General features: G+C 31.6%; 2 protein-coding genes across 5 annotated transcripts in view; one reads left to right on the top strand and one right to left on the bottom strand.

Moving 5' to 3' along the window:
- The window catches only part of LOC141460656 (uncharacterized), a 96,543-nt gene that overhangs the window by 43,475 nt on the left and 34,511 nt on the right, over positions 1-18,557 (bottom strand). The window lies entirely within an intron of this gene.
- LOC141460654 (uncharacterized) overlaps positions 1-18,557 on the top strand; it is a 66,063-nt gene that overhangs the window by 32,985 nt on the left and 14,521 nt on the right. The window contains exons 1-2 of one of the 3 annotated variants that reach the window (XM_074140868.1): positions 9,124-9,385; positions 11,181-11,273. The exons of 1 other annotated variant lie outside the window; for it this stretch is intronic. In XM_074140868.1, coding sequence (XP_073996969.1) covers positions 9,343-9,385; positions 11,181-11,273 — 136 coding nt within the window. In that variant the 5' untranslated portion in view covers positions 9,124-9,342. Of the gene's footprint in view, positions 1-9,123; positions 9,386-11,180; positions 11,274-18,557 lie in introns of those variants that run through there. One more of the 3 variants, XM_074140870.1, reaches the window with a different exon arrangement.

Here is an 18,557-nt window from a genome sequence, read left to right as displayed (position 1 = left end):
ATGAAGAAATGGCTGGCGGGAAAAAGATTTTATTCAAACGAGGAGGTGATTGTAGAAACGAATGGCTATTTTTCAGACTTGGACAAATCCTATTATTCGGAAGGGATGAACAAACTAGAGCAGCGTTGGACGAAGTGTATAAGCCTAAAAGGAGACTATGTTGAAAAATAAAAAAGGTTTACCCCAAAAAATTAAGTAGTTTTTTATTTTTGCACAGGCTTTTCAAACGACCCTCGTACTTGAACTGTACGGCACAACTAATCAGATGCAATCCCTCCAATCGTAAATCCTAGGCACCCATCGTTAACATGACCTAAAAAAGACAGTCCTTGAACTAGCCTAATTCTGTTACACCAATTTCCATTCTAAACTATCACCTAGTACCTAACAGTTTTCTGGAATGCTTTTCGAAGCCTGAAGCGTTGATGGTCTCGCGATAACATGATCGCTTGATAGAGAAGGCTTCCCACGAATTCACTTCATCGGTACACCTGAATTGCTGAAGCTTGATGGTCATCGTTGGATGGTCCCGATTCAATTCTTTCAACTCATTTTATTGAAAACTGTCTAAGTTGTATAAGGGTTGTCTTTTTATGTAATTTTATCTACTATTTGCGAATAAGCAGTCGAAGAAAGTTTAAAAAAAATAAATAATTTTGTAATTACGTCTTTTTTCATATTCTTATTATATTATATAGTAGTTTACCCTCACATGAATGTGTGTAACTGGATCGCTGATTTAGTGATGTAAATAAATTATAATACAAGGCTTAAGTTCCTTTCAACCACCAAGTTGTTGTATTAATTAAGTCTTTAGGTCTTTTATCTCAATTTTATAATTTTCAATTTACTGGGATTAAAAAAACAAAATTGTTGCTACAGACTCTTTTTTTTTAACCTGTAGAATTTTAATAAATTTTAATCGTTATTTGATAATAATTTGTCAATCCATTATCAATGCAATAAGGTAATAAAAACTGTTTTTTAAAATTATTTTGAACACACCTTATTTTGACGCCTTACGATATAACGAGATATACTTAAAATTGATATTTTTATTAACAAGTTCTTGTTTTTTATCCAAGAAAAAAAAGTAGACGTAATATTTAAAAAGATTATCTTAGATTATTATCTGTCGTAAAAGGTGTTAATTTATTTTATTAATAGCTTTACAAATGATTAATCGATTTAAACAGAAAGCAATAATAAAGTGAGATAATTTGTAAGAACTAGTTTCATTTATTTTTATTTTTATTTCAGCACTCATAATGATTGGGTTGTTGTAAAAATCGATTGCAATTTATTATCTAGGAGGTATTGCATCTTCTAAGACGAAAGTAGGAATAAATTGTGATTTATTTATCATATAATTGTGGTTGTAATGTAAGACCATATGTTAACTTCTTTTTAATACATTTTTTTTTTATATTGATGAATAAGGTGAAAGAATGGGTCGTTATAACAGTACAAACTTTACCTGTTGGCTAAATTTACCTGGTTTATTGATGTCTTCAGGAACTTCAGCAAGCACTGACGAAGTCTTTACTTTCTGTATGAGATCTTTAATTCAGTATTCAAATATAAATACTTGATTCTGATCTTTGGTCTCTCCAAAGTTGGGACTCAATAGAAAATATTCATATCTTTACATCAGACGTACATTGAGACGCGTGTGACTCAAACTGTCACGAACACGATAAGTCGCACTTTCGTACGTATCGATATTGTGACACAGTTTTCTAAAGAAGCAAACGCGTACTAATCTGAACTATTAATTAAAGTTGATTACTATCGTCTTCAATGTGACGATGAAAACGAAATAGATTTGAGGAAAATTGGGACTTTAAAGATGGAGCTTAAAGGTGCAAGCGCGTGAAAGAAGCTGATTTAAAAAGGGCCCAGATTCTTATGGAGACCGAGAGAGAAAATACAACATCTTCAAAACTTTTCTCTTTTTTATTTTTTAATCATTTATTTAGTTACAATCAACGCATTTTGCGTTATAAGCAACAATGATAACAATAAATAACATTCACACATATCAGAGTGGAGAAATTACCCAGCGGTAACACTCCAAAAACATTCTACATTCTACTGACTCTCTTCATCAGAGAGGAGATCACGAGGCCACTGTCTTTTAAGACTGTCCTAGAAGTGTTGTCTGGAAATGTTCTTGAAGATAGATGTTGTACCAGTGGATTGTGATGAGATTGAATGTTAAGATGGAAATTTCTGTATCGTGTTTCAGCCACTTGTGTTGCACGAAAGGAAAGTTCAAGTCTGTGTGAATGGTTTGATTGGTGACGTAGAAAGGAGCGTTTTTACTATAGAGCGAAGAATTTTAAACTGCAAGGACTGGATCCTTTGCAGATTTGGTTGAACCCCACAGTTCGATGCCATAAGCCCAGACTGGCTTTAATATACTTACATATATAAGTCTTTTGTTGACCAGAGTGAGTTTTGATCTGTTGTCGAGTAGTCTTTTCAGTTGTCAGAAGCGTCTGTTGAGTTCTGTTCTCTTAAGTCGAGTATCTTTAAAACTTAAATTGAGAATTCATAAAAATGGTTTATTTATTCAAATTCAATTTTTTTTCCAGCAGGACATTGGTAGTACATATTAGCGACAGATACTATGCCCAAATAGCAAACAAAATGTCATGAATTGAAACAACGAAACTAATCATGGACAACAATTTAAGTTTGCTGAACTTAACCAAGTAAAGCTGCTAGCTTACAGAGAAGCTAAATAAAATTTTATATCTTTAATTAATGTGATTGCCCAAATTCTTATTGGAAAACCAATTCCCTAAGAGCAATGTCAGTAATTCCTGTATGTCGCTAGATGAAAATTTACAGTTCTACTTAAACTAATGAAGCAAAAGAGCACCTGATCTCAATTTTAAAATTGGTCACACAGAAGTTTATCTATTTCTATTAGCCCATAATAGTAATTACTTTAGAGAATCGTGAGGTCAATGCCATTAGATGGAAGAAGAAAACTTATTATTGGTCACTCTCTACTTACTTCCGGTTTTCATTTGTTTTAATTCCAAGATTATTTACATTAAAAAAGACGTCATTAAATAAACATTTCCGGCTAAGCAAATAAAAAAAATCCAATTAACCAGAAACGAAAACAACCTGGTCACGATATCTTTCATGACTTACTAACATTGTTGGTGATCTTTATCTTCCGATAAACGATAATTTAGTTCTGTGTGCGATTGTAAGGAGGGCAGAGGTGAATGAATCTATACTGAGAAGTACCATTCAAAAATAATTACAAAAGATTAGAAATAAGTATAAGTATAAGTATAATTTTTATTTGTTCTCAGGGTACTACCCTATACAAATGGAGTATTGGTACAAAATTATTACGTAACATAAAATAACTGAAGACTAAAAATGAAATTATTTCTTATATAAAAGATAAAAAACTAAAGACGAAATAAACAAAATAAAAGACAACTAAAAGAACTAAAATTTATAAAGAAAAATAACAAAATGCTCCTAAATTTTCAATATTAATAATAAATTTTCTAATTTTTAATGCAGAGACCACAAAGTAATACAAGTTATTAAATTTAGTGAGACTGTCTATAACTAATAAATTAAGTAAATTTTTCTCGTTATCGTGCTCAACTTTAATAAATTCTGCTAAATATTCGTTCCTGGCAGATCTAAATGATGGACATACCAACAGAAAGTTATAATAAAGTGTCTAGGGCACCTAAATTGCAGCAGATACAGTGATTGTCCTCCACATTGAATCTGAAAAAAAGACTGCCTTTAAAGATCACACAAAGATTAGAAATAAAGATCAAAGGGGCTTGATTCCTTAGACTGGAATTCAAAATATGATCATTACCCGAGTAAATCGATTAAAAATTTCTGGTCTGATTAAAGTTCTGAATTCAAGTAAAACTGCAATTTTGTTTGATAATTTTCGACGGAAACCTTAATACCACAAATGATTATAAATCGTAATGATTTTGCTAAATTGATGTTATAGCTTCTTTCCATTTTTGGGATATTCTGTTAACATAGGAACACATATTTTTTAGTGTACAAGGAAGCTAAAAACCTGCGATGTCTTTCTATACGGTGATACTTACTATTGCAGTATCTCCTCTTACATTTTTTTTTTTTTGTCAAAGGAAGTACACATTACAAAAAATTAATTTGGTAACATTAATATTCGTAACGTCAACAATAAAAAGTTAATTAAACTAAGTGTATTCTGTATACTCATGTTGTATACAAACATTGTCACCATACTATTGTTTGTCTAACTGTAAAACACAACAGTTTACAAACACTTGTTTACTGTTTACAACTAACACGTGTGTTAACAGTTCTGTAACCATCTTCCCTATCCAAAATGTGTTTCTTTTTTCTTCTTCTTAAAAAACATTAGCTTCCACTTTTTGTATCTAACACTCACCATCTTGTTCAGAATCCTTTTCCATTTTTGTTCTATTTTATCCTCTCCCCAAATGTGGACATGTGACTTGTGAAATTAGATAGTTGACCCTAGTCAACCCTGTGGAATTGCTGTCAATAATTTTTTCCTGACGTAATATTGATGACGTTGTCAATTCTTCAGTGTTAATTCTATGACTGTACCACAATTATTAGATTTCATTGGTTTTGAATATAATTTTTATTTTTAGTATTTAGGTGTGATTTGATTTTCTGTCATTTTCTGAGCTTTTATATTTATGAAAGTGTTTTGTCTTGGTGTCTGGCTGCCCAAAGTAAATCCCAAAAAAAACAACACTAAATTAGCTTATTACAGGAAAAGATTGGTTCTTGGGAGTTATTAGATTCTATTCCTGGTGTAGGTCTTGGATTTTATTTAATGGTTAATATGAGAAATTTATAGTAAAGTATGTTAGACGGTTATAGGCTAGACCAGCAAAGCTAAGATGTATTGCGGTACTAGTCTAGGTCTTGGATTTTATTTAATGGTTAATAAGAGTTTATAGTAAAGTATGTTAGGCTAGACCCTCAAAGCTAAGATGTATTGTTGGTTTAGTGGATTCGATTCCCCTAGTCTAGGTCTTGGATTTTATTTAATGGTTAATATGAGAAATTTATAGTAAAGTATGTTAGGCGGTTATAGGCTAAACCCGCCAAGCTAGGTGTATTGTTGGTTTATTGGGTTCAATTCCCGGTCTTAGTCCTTGGATTTTATTTAATGGTTAATATGAGAAATTTATATTTAAGTATTTTTACTAGTTACCTCCATACACGACGAACGTATTTGCTAATTGGAAGTAGAGTAATGTTACTTTGAGGTCCCCTTAAGGAAGAAAATACTTTTTTCCCCTATTTTAGTTGGATTTTGAAGTTTTAACCACAATTTTGGACAAAATCAGTGGTTAAATGGTGTCCCTTTATCGTTAAGGGCTAAGTAATTAGGAACTTCTGGAAGTACTAAACAATTCGACTACTTTCTTGCATTCGCTTCGATACCATCAGCCGCAGAAATATTTATATTTGAATTATTTTTCTCTAAATTAAGGGAAATAGGGTTCTTTAAAGAGCTATAAATAGAAAACAATTGGCAGATAACCACTTGTTAAATTATGTTTTCTTAATCAACAGGTTATAATTTCGTGCTTGGATGTGTTATACATTCATTGTGTAATGTAACCTCTAGATTGCGTGGAATTTATAATAAATAGGCTAATAGTAATCTTGTGTTGTAATATCTAGGCTTAAGTTACAATACATCAAATTTTTTTAAAAAAATACGTCAAATACATTATTGTAAATCTACAACCAAAGAATTTTCTCGACAGATAAAATTGCATTTTCCAATTTACTAGAAGATTTTTGGGAGGATACTGCGCGAAAGAGGTTATTGCTTCCGAAAATGTATACAATAGAATACAATTCAGTTTGTCAGAATGAATTTTAGAGCCCTAAATCTGTAATATCAGGATTTGCTCTCAAGTTTTGCAGAAATTAATAAAAAAACATTGTGTAAACAATTTCTCTAACAGTAATACTCAATTTAATATTAAATTTTGGGCATGAATTTGATTCTTATTAATGGCCAAAAGAGTTGGAATCACAGACAATATACTGAAATTTCCCCTGAAAGAGGAGCCCAACTTACCTCTTACCATCTGAAACTTATTAAAAATGAATGTCTAATTTTACTTTGGCGAAGTTTCAACATCTTTTTATAATACAAAGCCCATGTTTGAATAAAACTAAATTACATAAACTACGGTAAAAGAAAGATCGTGTTCGTAACAGATATTTTTGTATTCAATCATTGTTATGAAATATGTAAATAGAATAAAGTCGTTTATTAGAGAAAAGAACAGAAATGGGGAAAAAACACAAATAAATGTCCCAGAAAAACGGGACAGAAATATTCCTTAAGTTCTGGGAGCATTAAAATTTATGGCAGCAGAACTCTTTCCTTCACCTTGCTTAGCCGGGCTAATCTTATTTCTGTTTCCTTCCTTTTATTATGTGAATTGAATCTAAAACAAACTCCTCTTTTCTATCCTTCTCTCTTATCTCCAGAAATAAACGAAAATCTTGTGATTAGCAAATGCCAATTATTGGCGATCACATTTCAACTTGGGCTCGAAGATTTGATTTTCAACTTTATTTATCTCTTCATCTTGCCCTCGACAACCAGAAAAGTGTTTTCTTTGCTGTTCTTCTTCTTTTTCTTTTAATATAAGAAAATTATGATGACCAAATTCCCTCCATAAAACTTCTAGTTGGCTAAGGTTTTCGCTAAGAACTTTCCAATTGTTTACTTATTGGATAGAAAATTTTTTTGGCTAGATAAATAACAAATACTTTGTCTCAGAACTCAATTCTTAATCTCAATCATTTTTTTTTTGGCTCTGAATTCTAGTTTTATCTGATGTTCTTTATGTTTTTTATTCGCATACTCCTTCGTTATAAGCTGAATTCTTTCCTCTGCAGTTATCTGTTTAGCTAAATAAATTACGCTATAATTTAAGAGACGAAAAGCCAGAAAATGCTGCATTAAATTAGCAAGAGTATTGTTTACAATTTTCTTTAGTTGATTATTGATTGTCTTCTTAGTTAATATCAGTAGTTATGCTGCAGATTTAATAAGCGTAACACTGACTGTAATTTAATGCATAATATTTCTTTGAGAATTCAGTAGGGAAGGGTTTAGTGCTGCTGGGGTCCACGATTTCAAAAAATCCTAAAAAAAAACAAAAAATATCTTAAAAACCAAGTTTTGGGGCGTGTTAAAGAAGTTTGGTTTGCGGGTTACCAGCATGATTGTTTTCCTTTTTATTCAGCATCCAGAATGGTGAAAACTGATTAATGATTGATGCGTCATGTTCCCCATTTATGATAGAGAAAAGTTTAAAGATTAAAATTAACGAAAATAGCCAAATTACGGTTCACAGTACATCTAAAATACTTTTTTTTACTGTTCTTAGAGGCAATTTGGACAAAACGCTTCCCAAACTGGTCTAATATTTTTCAATATACAGGGTGTAGTCGGAGGAGTGGTCGAAACGTCGGGAGGTGATTCAGCAGCTCAAATGCCAAAAAAAAAAATATTCTATTCACTATTGCCCGATTCTCAATAGTGTCCAAGATAATATTAAAAACAAAAAAAAAATCCATATGCTCTTGAAACTCATTAAATACGCAACTTTTTCTGAAATCATGTGACTCCTTGATTGATTAATCATTGATAAAAATACAGTTGAAAATGTTAACAAAAATCATCGAGAACGAATTTTTCAAGACATTAAAGTGAACATTTCATTGTTTATAAGAAACGTTTTGAGGCTCTATACCAAGCAGGAAATTTAATACTCTTTCGTTTGGAATAAGCAGATTTGTTGTAGGATGCAGGATAGAAAAGTTACAGCCAATTTTATGGTGAAAAACGCGAATATCGACCGGGAAAGTTAAAAATGCAAATATCTTGGACACTATTGAGAATCGGGCCAAAGTGAATAGAATATTTTTTTGTTGCATTTGTGCTGCTGAATTACCTCCCGAAGATTCGACCACTCCACCGTATACACCCTGTAGAATTAGCAAAAGTATAATTGCGCCCGTAAAATTTTATGCAATTTTTCATCTATTTATTTATTTTCTTTGCACTTCTTGCATCTACTGTTAAAATAATTTCTTCGTCTTAGAGCGATGCAGTTGGATTTCTATCCAACTAAATTCCACGTTCCTCTGCTGGACATTTCTACAGATTGACATACCTATAGACCAATTTGCAAAATTCATAACTTCCAATCGAGACTTACAATCAAAAATCTACTTGTTTTCCCTGACCTTATGTCCCTTATGGTTTGAGATTTCGTAATATTTAATTAACCCAGGAACAGAGTACTGTATTTAAAAAAAAAAAAGAAAAAAGTAAACTAAAAAGTTAAATATCAATTTGATTGGCTAACATTTCTTGACAAAGTTGTCGAAATTGTTATCTGACTTACATATTTAAACATACTATCAAAAATAGTGGATTTAAATTCATTTTAGAAAAAGGCAAACATTCCTAAGGTAATAAATAAGATAAACACAATAATTTACAAGTCTTTTCCACCAATATTGTGCTACCAACATGAAACCTTTTTATGATTACTAAATATTTGCTAATGTCAGCACATTTTTGATAGCTTACACATGCTAAATAGATTTCAAAACACCAAATTGCTGGACTCCAAATTAAATATTTAAAAGATTAGCCAAATATGTCTAGCAGAATGCCTTAAAATACTTTCTTCTTTTTTTTTTTTAAATGATAACCCTAATTCCAGCTGGATATTTTTGGGTTTCTATTAGATTCTATCTAGGCGTTATCATGCTTTAAGAAAGCATTACGTTTGAATAAACATTATTTTGCTTTTTAGAGCGATTGAACGCCAGGGTTGTTCAACTAGTTTTAAGCAAATAATAAAACATTTTTGAAAAAACAAGTCTTTATTAAACCGAAATTTAATGGAAGTTAAGATCTCAACAGTTTGAGTAATGAAATGACGCCAGTTTTGGTTGCCACGGACAACAGACGCTATTTCATTACTCTCCTCCGTCTACCTAGAAGTGGTGGGAGTTTCCTGAGTTGGGCCCAGCGTGCGAAGAACTAAACCAAGTGGAGAAGTGTTGAGGAGTGACCCCACTTCTGTCGGAGAGTTGTGTGTAGACTGCCGGCAGCCGCCCACAACGTGAGTCTCAGTCGACCGGTAGTCCACTGTTCAACTAGTCGATGGTTGTGGCGATCTATTCCTACACTTTTCGATCTTTATTTCTGCACTAAAATTCTTTTTACTTTAACTAAATCGTTGATAAACATCATGAGAAATGTCGGTTACCGGGACATCATATTTCGTCTCTTTATTACCAGGTTTGTATTAATTGTTTTATTTATTTAATTATAGCATTAATTTATTGATAACATCTTATTACAAGTGTTAGCGTGCATGGTTACCAAAAGTACAATTGTTAAAACTCTCTCGATACCAGAAATATCCGCCAACAAGAAGCTAACTTTCAAAATTAATAAATAGGTATACAGTTTTTTGGAACCCAGTTCCAAGTATTTTTTGTCCATTTTGTTTATTCAGCCATTGGACCAACCATGTGGATTTACTTCATTAGTAATAGTTTTTCATGAAATATTAATTCCAAGTTTATTTCGGTCAAACTAGAGGATAATTTTATTCTGATCGGCCACGTTTCATTTTAGTAAACTTACTACTTGTACGTATCCTTCACTTGTATCTGGGTATCCAAATGGCCCACAGCTAAACAGTCGACGGACCCAAATTGTCCTTAAAATTTTCTTCAACGAAGACAAGGCACATCACTGCAATTGATCACAACACACAACTGCTGCAAAAAATTAATTATTGTTCAGAACTCGGCGACATTTTTTCTCATTGTTTGCGATCTAGTGTAGAGACCATACCTTTTTAACACTTTAATTTATGTATTATCAGGGAAATAAATTTGAAGATGTTACAAATTTACGAACAATTACGTGTTAACACAAAGTACAACATTATGACCAAATAAGGGGCAAATTTTCTCACTCAAATTACCTTTCATTGTCCTGTAATTGATATTTCATTAAATTAACCTGAAAACTTTTCAGCAGAACCTTCATTTATCTACTTTGGTTCGGTCACAAATAGTTTTCTGGTTCAGTGTGGATGTAAAATAATTAGTAATAGCCATAGTTGGTCCTAGATGCTTTCATTTTTAATTTTGAAATAAGATATACCAGCACAAAATTGTGAAATTGTGATATTTAATTTCTGGAACGTATTTTACAAAAAGGATAACAATAGATTTTACTGAAATACTATCAAGAGATGTTCTTTAAGCTCTGAATTTTCTTCGTTAAAATTGTAGAAGAATTAAAAGCGTTTATTATGAAAATGAAAATAAAATTTACAGTTAACTTTTTAAGGAAATTTACATAACTCAAACTGAGAATAATTTGAAAATACTTGTAACATTGTCTTAGCCTAATTTCCATACTTTCATGAAACTGCCTCGGATTTATTTGAAAATTGCCATTAAATGATTTTTTAAAAACTCCAATCACCAGGTAATGCAGCTCATAAAACCCCTTTTCTTTATCATGGTGCCAAAAAGCTTTCAATTTTTCAAAGCTTGAATAGAGAGGAAAATGACAACTATAAGATGGTGCAGTTGGAGCCACTTTTTTTGGTTTGGAAAGAGTAACGTACTTATTCAAATAATTTTTCTTTTTTGTCGCTTAATTTTTGCGATTTCTTTTTTAAAAAAAGCAAATAGCTTCAAACTTTGAAGCTATTTAGTCAGTATCGTTTGAAGTACGTGTCGTATTACTCTGAGGAAAGTGGTTTTGACTGAAAATACGTCTTTGAAAGCACACAAAAAAAAAATCCGATTTTCTTAGTAACTTTTTACTGTTTTCTTCATAATTAACTCACACTCCACGTTTTCCTCTGCAATTTTATCCGGGAAAACTAATTTCAAAGCGGCTCTGAGGAGGAGTTAAGTTGCTCCTCTTAAAATGTTATTTCATCTTACAAGATTCCTTACACTAATAAATGCTCATTCTGTCCACAATTTGCGCGCGTGTAAGTTTTTTTTTTTTTTAAATTAAAAGTAAAATAGGAACAGGAATATAGCTGTTTATATGTTCGTAGAACGTCACTGGGCCATGTCAACGTCACTGGGCCATGTCAACGTCTCTGGGTCATGTAAACGTCACTGGGCCAAGTCAAAAAAAACAAACAATGGTAACATAAATCTTCAACATATAATTTTTACACAAGTTTATAAAATTCTTTGAGAGGAAACTACAAATATGCTAAAGTAATCAAACTATATTTTGGAATAAGCACATTTTTTTTGTAGAATTATACAACATAAATGATGCTAAGAACGCACTAATCACGTACTCTAAAATCAGTACGTGTTCAGAATGTTAAATAATAAAAAAAATTTGTATTTATATTTAAAAAAATAGATTATTTATTATGTTCATCTGTTAAACGCAAATAGTTACAACTTTTTAAGACTTTAAGAAAATCACGTGAGATTTGGGCTTCTCTGTAAAGGTGCAATTTTTGATATTTAGAACTAATATTCCGGTCGATCCAGTTTCCTCGCGAGAAAGGAAATGATGTTGAGAACTGAATAAAGGCGGAGATAGATACATCAAAATGAAGAAATAAGGAAGATAATTAGGTATGAATCTTTAGATTAATTTGGAAAGGAACACGATTTGAAAACTAACTAGCCAATGCTGGCCTGAATGTCCATCAACAGTTTCATAAGAAGATGCATAATTTAAAGCGATCACGGTACAGTAACTACTTTTCTTGTAACTGAAGAGTGATGGCAAAGTACTCGGTGAAAAAACAAAATCGAACATATGATCTCGGATTATAATATTTTTTATTTTCTCTTTCTTTGCCGAACTCAGATAAAAAAGAGCAGTTTTACTCAGTTGTCAATTAAAGTAATGCATATTTTTTAGGCATTTACGTTTCCTTCTTTCTTTAAAGCGACTAGCAAAACTATTTTACTACAAATTATAAACTACTAAATTAAATTCAAAGCCAAGAGACAGGGAATTGAACCCACTAACCAACAATACATCTTAGCTTTGCAGGCCTCGCCTCTAACCGCTCGGCTATCGTAGCTCCTTAGTTACCAAATAAATACATCTTTTAAATGTCCTTTTTCTCGCAAAAAGAATCCAACTGTTTTCTTGTAAAAATAATTATGTGCAGTTATTACTTTCGTAGGATCTTTTAAACATAAGTTCATAAATGCACTATTTGGCAGTAAAATTTTACGTTGAATTAACGAGAATGAATCAAATACACAAGAGCCCAAATAAATACTAAATTAAGACAGAATTGCAAACTGAAAAAACAAGGTTTTAGAAATACCTAATTTCAAAAATGAATGCCAACGAATTGACATAATGGCAGTCTGTAAATTATTGTTTGAGTCAGTTTTCAAAACCGGCTTGAACAATATTTATATTATTACAAAACGTTCCTTTTAGAAGGGTTTTCTTTCTAACATTGGGTCACTTTCAGAAGAATTAGGTCAATTTTTCCCGATAATCATGTCAATACTGGATTGGATAAAAAGAATAGTTTGAAGTATTTAATGTTAAGTGTTCATTGTTTTCTTTAATAGTTTGAATAAGTCGGGAAACTAGGTTAAATTGAGTAGTTTTAAGTGGCCTATTGTGATCAGTCGTTTGTGTCATCAATTTCCTTTAGGAAATTCATTTCTTATTTATTACAATCTTTTTTTTTTTTTCTTTTACACGGCTCAGTAAACACTTTTATTAAAAATAATTTTTCAAAGTTTATTTTATGCAAGAAGTTCAGTCGGGATTATTTAAAATATCTTTTAAATTAACTTTTCTAAATGAATCAATCGCCTCTACAGTCTGGCAAATCATCTGTACATCGTCTTGATGCTTCTTTTTGTATGTTAATCTTTTCAACAGTTCTACTCCCAATGGCTGTTACAAGACGTACAAGAAATCTTCCACCTTCCATAATACTAAAAATCTCTTTTCCAGTTCTTGAAAAAGGACCCTAGAGGTGCCAGAAACGATGGACCAATAATCTTTCTTTAGGAAAATTGTGTTTCATGAACACAGCCACCTATTATAACATGTGTTTTTTTGCAATTAGGTTGGTAGCTTTGATTAAAATGAACCTACAACTTAAAATACATTTTTATTAAGATTCCTCAGTAAATTATTAAAAAATTAAATTTAAAAAGAGAGACAGAAATAGAAGTGTTGCTCCACATCTTAAAATAAATTTTTCATGCACCCTTAGAAATATCTAAAAAGAAAAATTTAAGCAATTTCATTTAGAATTTTTAAAGATAATTAAAATCTACATGTGTAGGAGTTACATGAAGTAGCTTAAGGAATGGTTTCTGGCAACTCTAAAAGCTCACCAAGTTTAGAATTAAGGGATGAAGATCAAAGTAGGTTTCCCGTATCATAATTTGGGGGGGAAAAAAATCGAAAGCAAATCTTTGAAGATATTTTTGGAGAAAACATTCATACAGACTGTACGCTAGAATTATTATTTGCACTCAGGGGGCTTTAAAATAGTTATTCTCTGAGAAAACTCAATTTTGTAAATTTCTTGAAAGATGATGTTCGTATGAATTTATTTGAAAAGAACAATCGAACGAACAAAAAAATTGGTCTAAAGTTTGTTCAAAATTACGTTAAACGCTGTAATAAAATTTTCCTTATAATTCTGACGAAAAGGAAGTTGATAAAAACAATCTTGCTTGTGGCTATAAATAATTACTTATTTGTTTAGTATATTTTTATCAAAACAATTTATAAAAAAAAGTGCGGCTGCAATAACAGAAACTGCAATTTTATAGTTACAATAAAACGTAATAAAAATAATTAATTTAGATAAAAAGGAAGGAATCAGCTCTGTTGTTAGTGTACTCGATTCTTACGTGGATTTTCCGGAATCAAATCCAACGGCTGGCTCTTGGAAAAAATCTCCGGGCGCCAATGAACTCGGATGCTGATGTTATCAAATGAATAGCATCAGGAAGGATTTACCTATCTTCTTACTGAAATGGCTCGCAAATTAATTGCAAATCTATTATTAATAATATAAAAAGGCAAGTCAAATTCCGAACTGTTATTAAAAAATATTGCAAGGTCATCTTTCTGGTTTCAAGAGAAAAACAAGCGAAATTGTTATTTTCCCTTTCATTTTATTAAAACAAAACCAAACAAAATTGAAGATATATAAATTTTAAAGAATTCTTAACTTATGCAAAAAGCCAGAGATAAAGGGAAGAGCCTAGATCTCGTCTAATTCTATTTTAAAACCTTGTCAATCTAGTTTAGATATATGTAAATTTATGTTCATTCTACAATTGTGAAGGTATTGTTCTATTGAGGACTTTGGCAATGTCTAACAAGAATGGGCGTTCCTCCACTCTAGTTGTTTACTCCTGGGTGACAAGGACAACATTAATTACGTAAAGAATATTTGAAAAGGAATTGAAGCGGAAAACTGAAAGTGATTCTGATTTATGAGATTACAGGATAATTGATAAGTTTAATTATGAATATAATAAAGTAAAGGCAACCGTAAAATGGTTTTTGAAGTGCAGTGAGTGACACAACTAATTTAAGAAAGGATTTTCATTTGTGAGTTTGTAAATATAACTCACAAATTTTCTTCTTAAGTTTAAATTTGGAAAAGCTTCCCTGGAAAATAAATTTAAGGGCAATTTTAGGGAAATTGTTAGGGGGCAAGCTTTCCACTATTCTGGTGTAATATAAACAGGGAATAAAAATGCAAATAAAGTTCCGAAATTGGAAAATGGGTACACGAAAAGTTAACGCAAACTTTAATTGATTATATTTTTCGTTTTTACCATTTGTTTGGTAATTTTCTTTTTGTTATTGCTTTATAATTATTTTTATTAAATTTTAAACACATACTCCATCCAATTAGATCTACTTCTTTTATATAAAACATTATTAAAAATAATCTTTATTTTAGCAAAGTCCTAAGCAAGAGGCAAAGGTCAGCACTCTTTTAAAGTGACGTTTCCAGTATATTTTACGATTCTAAAAGCTGCATATAAATGATTATAAAAAGTCTAATCACAATACATACGTTAGACGCCATAAAACAACAGTAATAATATTTTTTATTAAAGTTAATGTTAAAAATTATGAAAAACGTAACCATTTATGGCCAATGGCTAGTTTACTGAATGAACACTTTGTCTATTTAAAATAGAAATTAAAGTGGTTGCCGTGAAGTGTTTAAAAAGGGTAATTTTTTTTCTAAGAACTGCAATTACAACCAATCTGATGATTGGCGTACACTGAAAAGCGTAATCGTTAAAAGAAAATACAATTTCCAACTGATCACCTCTGTTCATTTTCTGTGAAAAACAAAATCAAATGTTTCTTTAGAAGTTAGTAAAGTTAGTGTGTTGAATAACTTCGTAAGTTTTAGAACTTGAAAACCGTCTATTTTTAAGTTAGATTTGATCCTGGTTTTTGGTTAAAACAATCGATCGACCCCTTTGCAATTGTTAAAACATTTAGTACTTCCTAATCATCGAAATCTACTTTTAATTAACAAGTAGAAATCGAAATACTTAAAAAACTTTCTTGTAACAGGTCTGCTCGTCCAAGTAGGAGAATTTGAAAAGTACAGCGTGGTCTTTTTGGAGCTTTTAGTTAATGGTGTGGCACATACGAGTGAATATCTGCAAAAATCTTTTTTCTTTAGAATTCGCTGAGTTTCAAATTATTGCATTAAAGTGTTGACCTCAAGTTTTTGTCAGCAAAATTTATGCTGATTTTTTCAAAAGGCATTGGTTTTTATGTAGATGAATTTCCGTTTAAACAGAATCCAGCTCCATATTTTCTATAGTAGAATTATTTAATAAGAAATCAGGACAACGATTTTACAAATTACGATGTTTGTGTTAAGAATGTAATAGCGTTACTAGCTGGTTACCATTTTATTCTCCTTCAATTATAATCAAACAATAGCGAGAGGCGAACCTCGAATTATGAAATTTTGCATAGCATAATAAATCTATCAAAATAATAATTAGAATAAATAAACAATCTACGTAAAACATGTAACCAATGATAGTGGAAGGTTTTAATTTGCATTAAATTGCAATCAAAGTGACGGTGTTTCACAGTTATGAAACTTTATTCTCTTTCCAACATATTTATGCCTAATTTCTTATGAATTTATTACGCTGAATGTGACGTGAACATGAAGGGCGATTTGTAAAGGTGATACCTAAGAAATTGGTAATAATACTTATGAATAAATTTTGTAAATATGAACACGGCTGTATTGATTTATTAAATTTTCTTTAATACTTGTTCTAATTTCTGAGTTTCAAAGTAATTCATCATTTATTTTGCGGTTGCATTTAAAATGAGCAAGGTTTGTGTAACGGTTTGTGGATAGTGTTCTTTATTTGGGGTATCAAGTTTTTCGGACACTTATTTTGTTAATAAAGCAATTGATCTCGCACAAACACTTCATTAAACTGTGCCTGCGGCTAATCACACCTCAAGCCTAACTTTGGCAGATTAGTAACATCTCTCCACTTCTCCTTGAACTTGGAAGAGCAGAACTACACACCATTCCATTTTGGTACCATTTCGTAGTAAATAACCAAGTCCCCCTACTTTACATGCCTTAACTCGTCATAGGCTTAGTCATGCGAGCACGGCTTACAGTTTCTCCGTATTTCCGGTGGCTGGGAATTACTGCATGATGAAGCGGATATTCTGTAACATGGCACTGTTTTTTATCTAATTTGAATAAAACACATTAGCCATTGTGAACGTTAGAATTAGAAAAGTGACGGAACCTATGCCCCACGGCACCGCAGCCAAAAGAAGGTTTATTGTGCCTTTCCCTTTGGATCCAGTAGACGAAACCTCCCCTACTTAAAAGGTTGAGGACTTTCTCTACTAGTTTTTTTTTTTTTTTTTTTGCAGACTCGAACAGCCAGGGAGATGCCGTATCCTCCTCTTCCTGACACAATCTGCACAACAGTTCCTAGCTAATAAGCCCTACCTTGTACAGATCCTTCCTGAACTTACCATACCTCGTGAATAGGCCTGAGATCAAAGTAATCTGATTTCTACCCGAGCCCAAGAGTCACTTCGATTCTTTGTTTACACAGCCAACTGTGTAAACTGTGCAACTTACTGTGTTTGACCCCAGGAAACATCACCCAGTTCTTTTCATGCTCTTTCCAGAATTGCGAACGTTTCTAAATGGCTGAAATTACTAGCTAAGATATGAATGAAATGTTGGGTACTTGCTGATTTGTGTACCTTTTGTCATTCAATCAACATTACTGTTTCCAGTCACTGTTAACTCAGTACTGTTTCCATAATATTAATTAGTAAAGTAATCGCCTACATTTCAGGCGGGGCTTAACGTCCAACTACCAATTAGGTGTCGTGGACGGAGGCGACTAGCAAACTTACTTTACTGTAAATTTCTTTTATTAACCATTAAATAAAATCCAAGGCCTAAGACCGGGAATCGAACCCAGTACCACAATACGTATTAGCTCCATAATATTAATTATAATATTGGATATAAATGACCTTATTTTCTAAAACACAACTTCTACTTTCATTTAATAGAAATTTATACTACAAGGTAACATATTAAAGTAATCTTTCTTCCTCAAAATTATTAGTGATATGAAGTAGAATAAAAACAGAGGTAAGTTATTTTAATTATAATATTATAGACTGGAGTGCCAGGATAGTGTGTGGGTTCGCAATGTGAAGTATGCGAACTAGGTGGATAAGAAGGCTAGGTGACCCTGTTTGTTGTAGTTGGTTCTATATACGTAGTTCATTTCATTAACATCCGCTTCTTCATTTTATCCTCTACTTGAACTGTAGCCCCGCCGCTAACGTATCTCTCGTGGGAATATTACTGACATACCAACAGAAAAACAAAGCAAAAAAAAAAAAATTGGGTGACGTAATGAACCAAGTGACGTCAATATTAGGGTACCTAAATTGTTACCCACGCTTTCAACAAGGAAGTTTCCGGAATGTAAATTAGAAAGAAAGAGAGAAAGAAGTGATGTAAAATAATGACGTCATACTCTAAGTTACTTTATGCAGTGACTATCACAAATAATTTCTAGTATTATTTTTAGAGGAACAAAATTAAATACGTCATTGTTAATTATTTTTGGCATATTCTTCAGGGGATTCCTTTTAATTATAAAATTATACCTTTTCTTTAAAGACACTTTCAGAAATATTGCAACAAACTTCTGCCAGATAATATACAAATATAAATTTCTCTCAGCACTTCTTGGGTAGTCTGCTATTATATTCTTTGTTGCTGCTTACATCATATTCAATTTTACTGAAATAACTCTATTAGTACTTAGTATAACTAAGAAGTTATACTTATTTAAGCTAAATTGAAATGTGAATGTAAAAGAAGTTCAATGCAACAACTTCTTTT

This window comes from Rhodnius prolixus, unplaced genomic scaffold (genome assembly GCF_049639745.1).
Source record: "Rhodnius prolixus isolate KJV_2025 unplaced genomic scaffold, Rpr scaffold_6, whole genome shotgun sequence".
Classification (NCBI taxonomy): domain Eukaryota; kingdom Metazoa; phylum Arthropoda; class Insecta; order Hemiptera; family Reduviidae; genus Rhodnius; species Rhodnius prolixus.
This window is presented reverse-complemented; position numbering and strand designations above follow the sequence as displayed.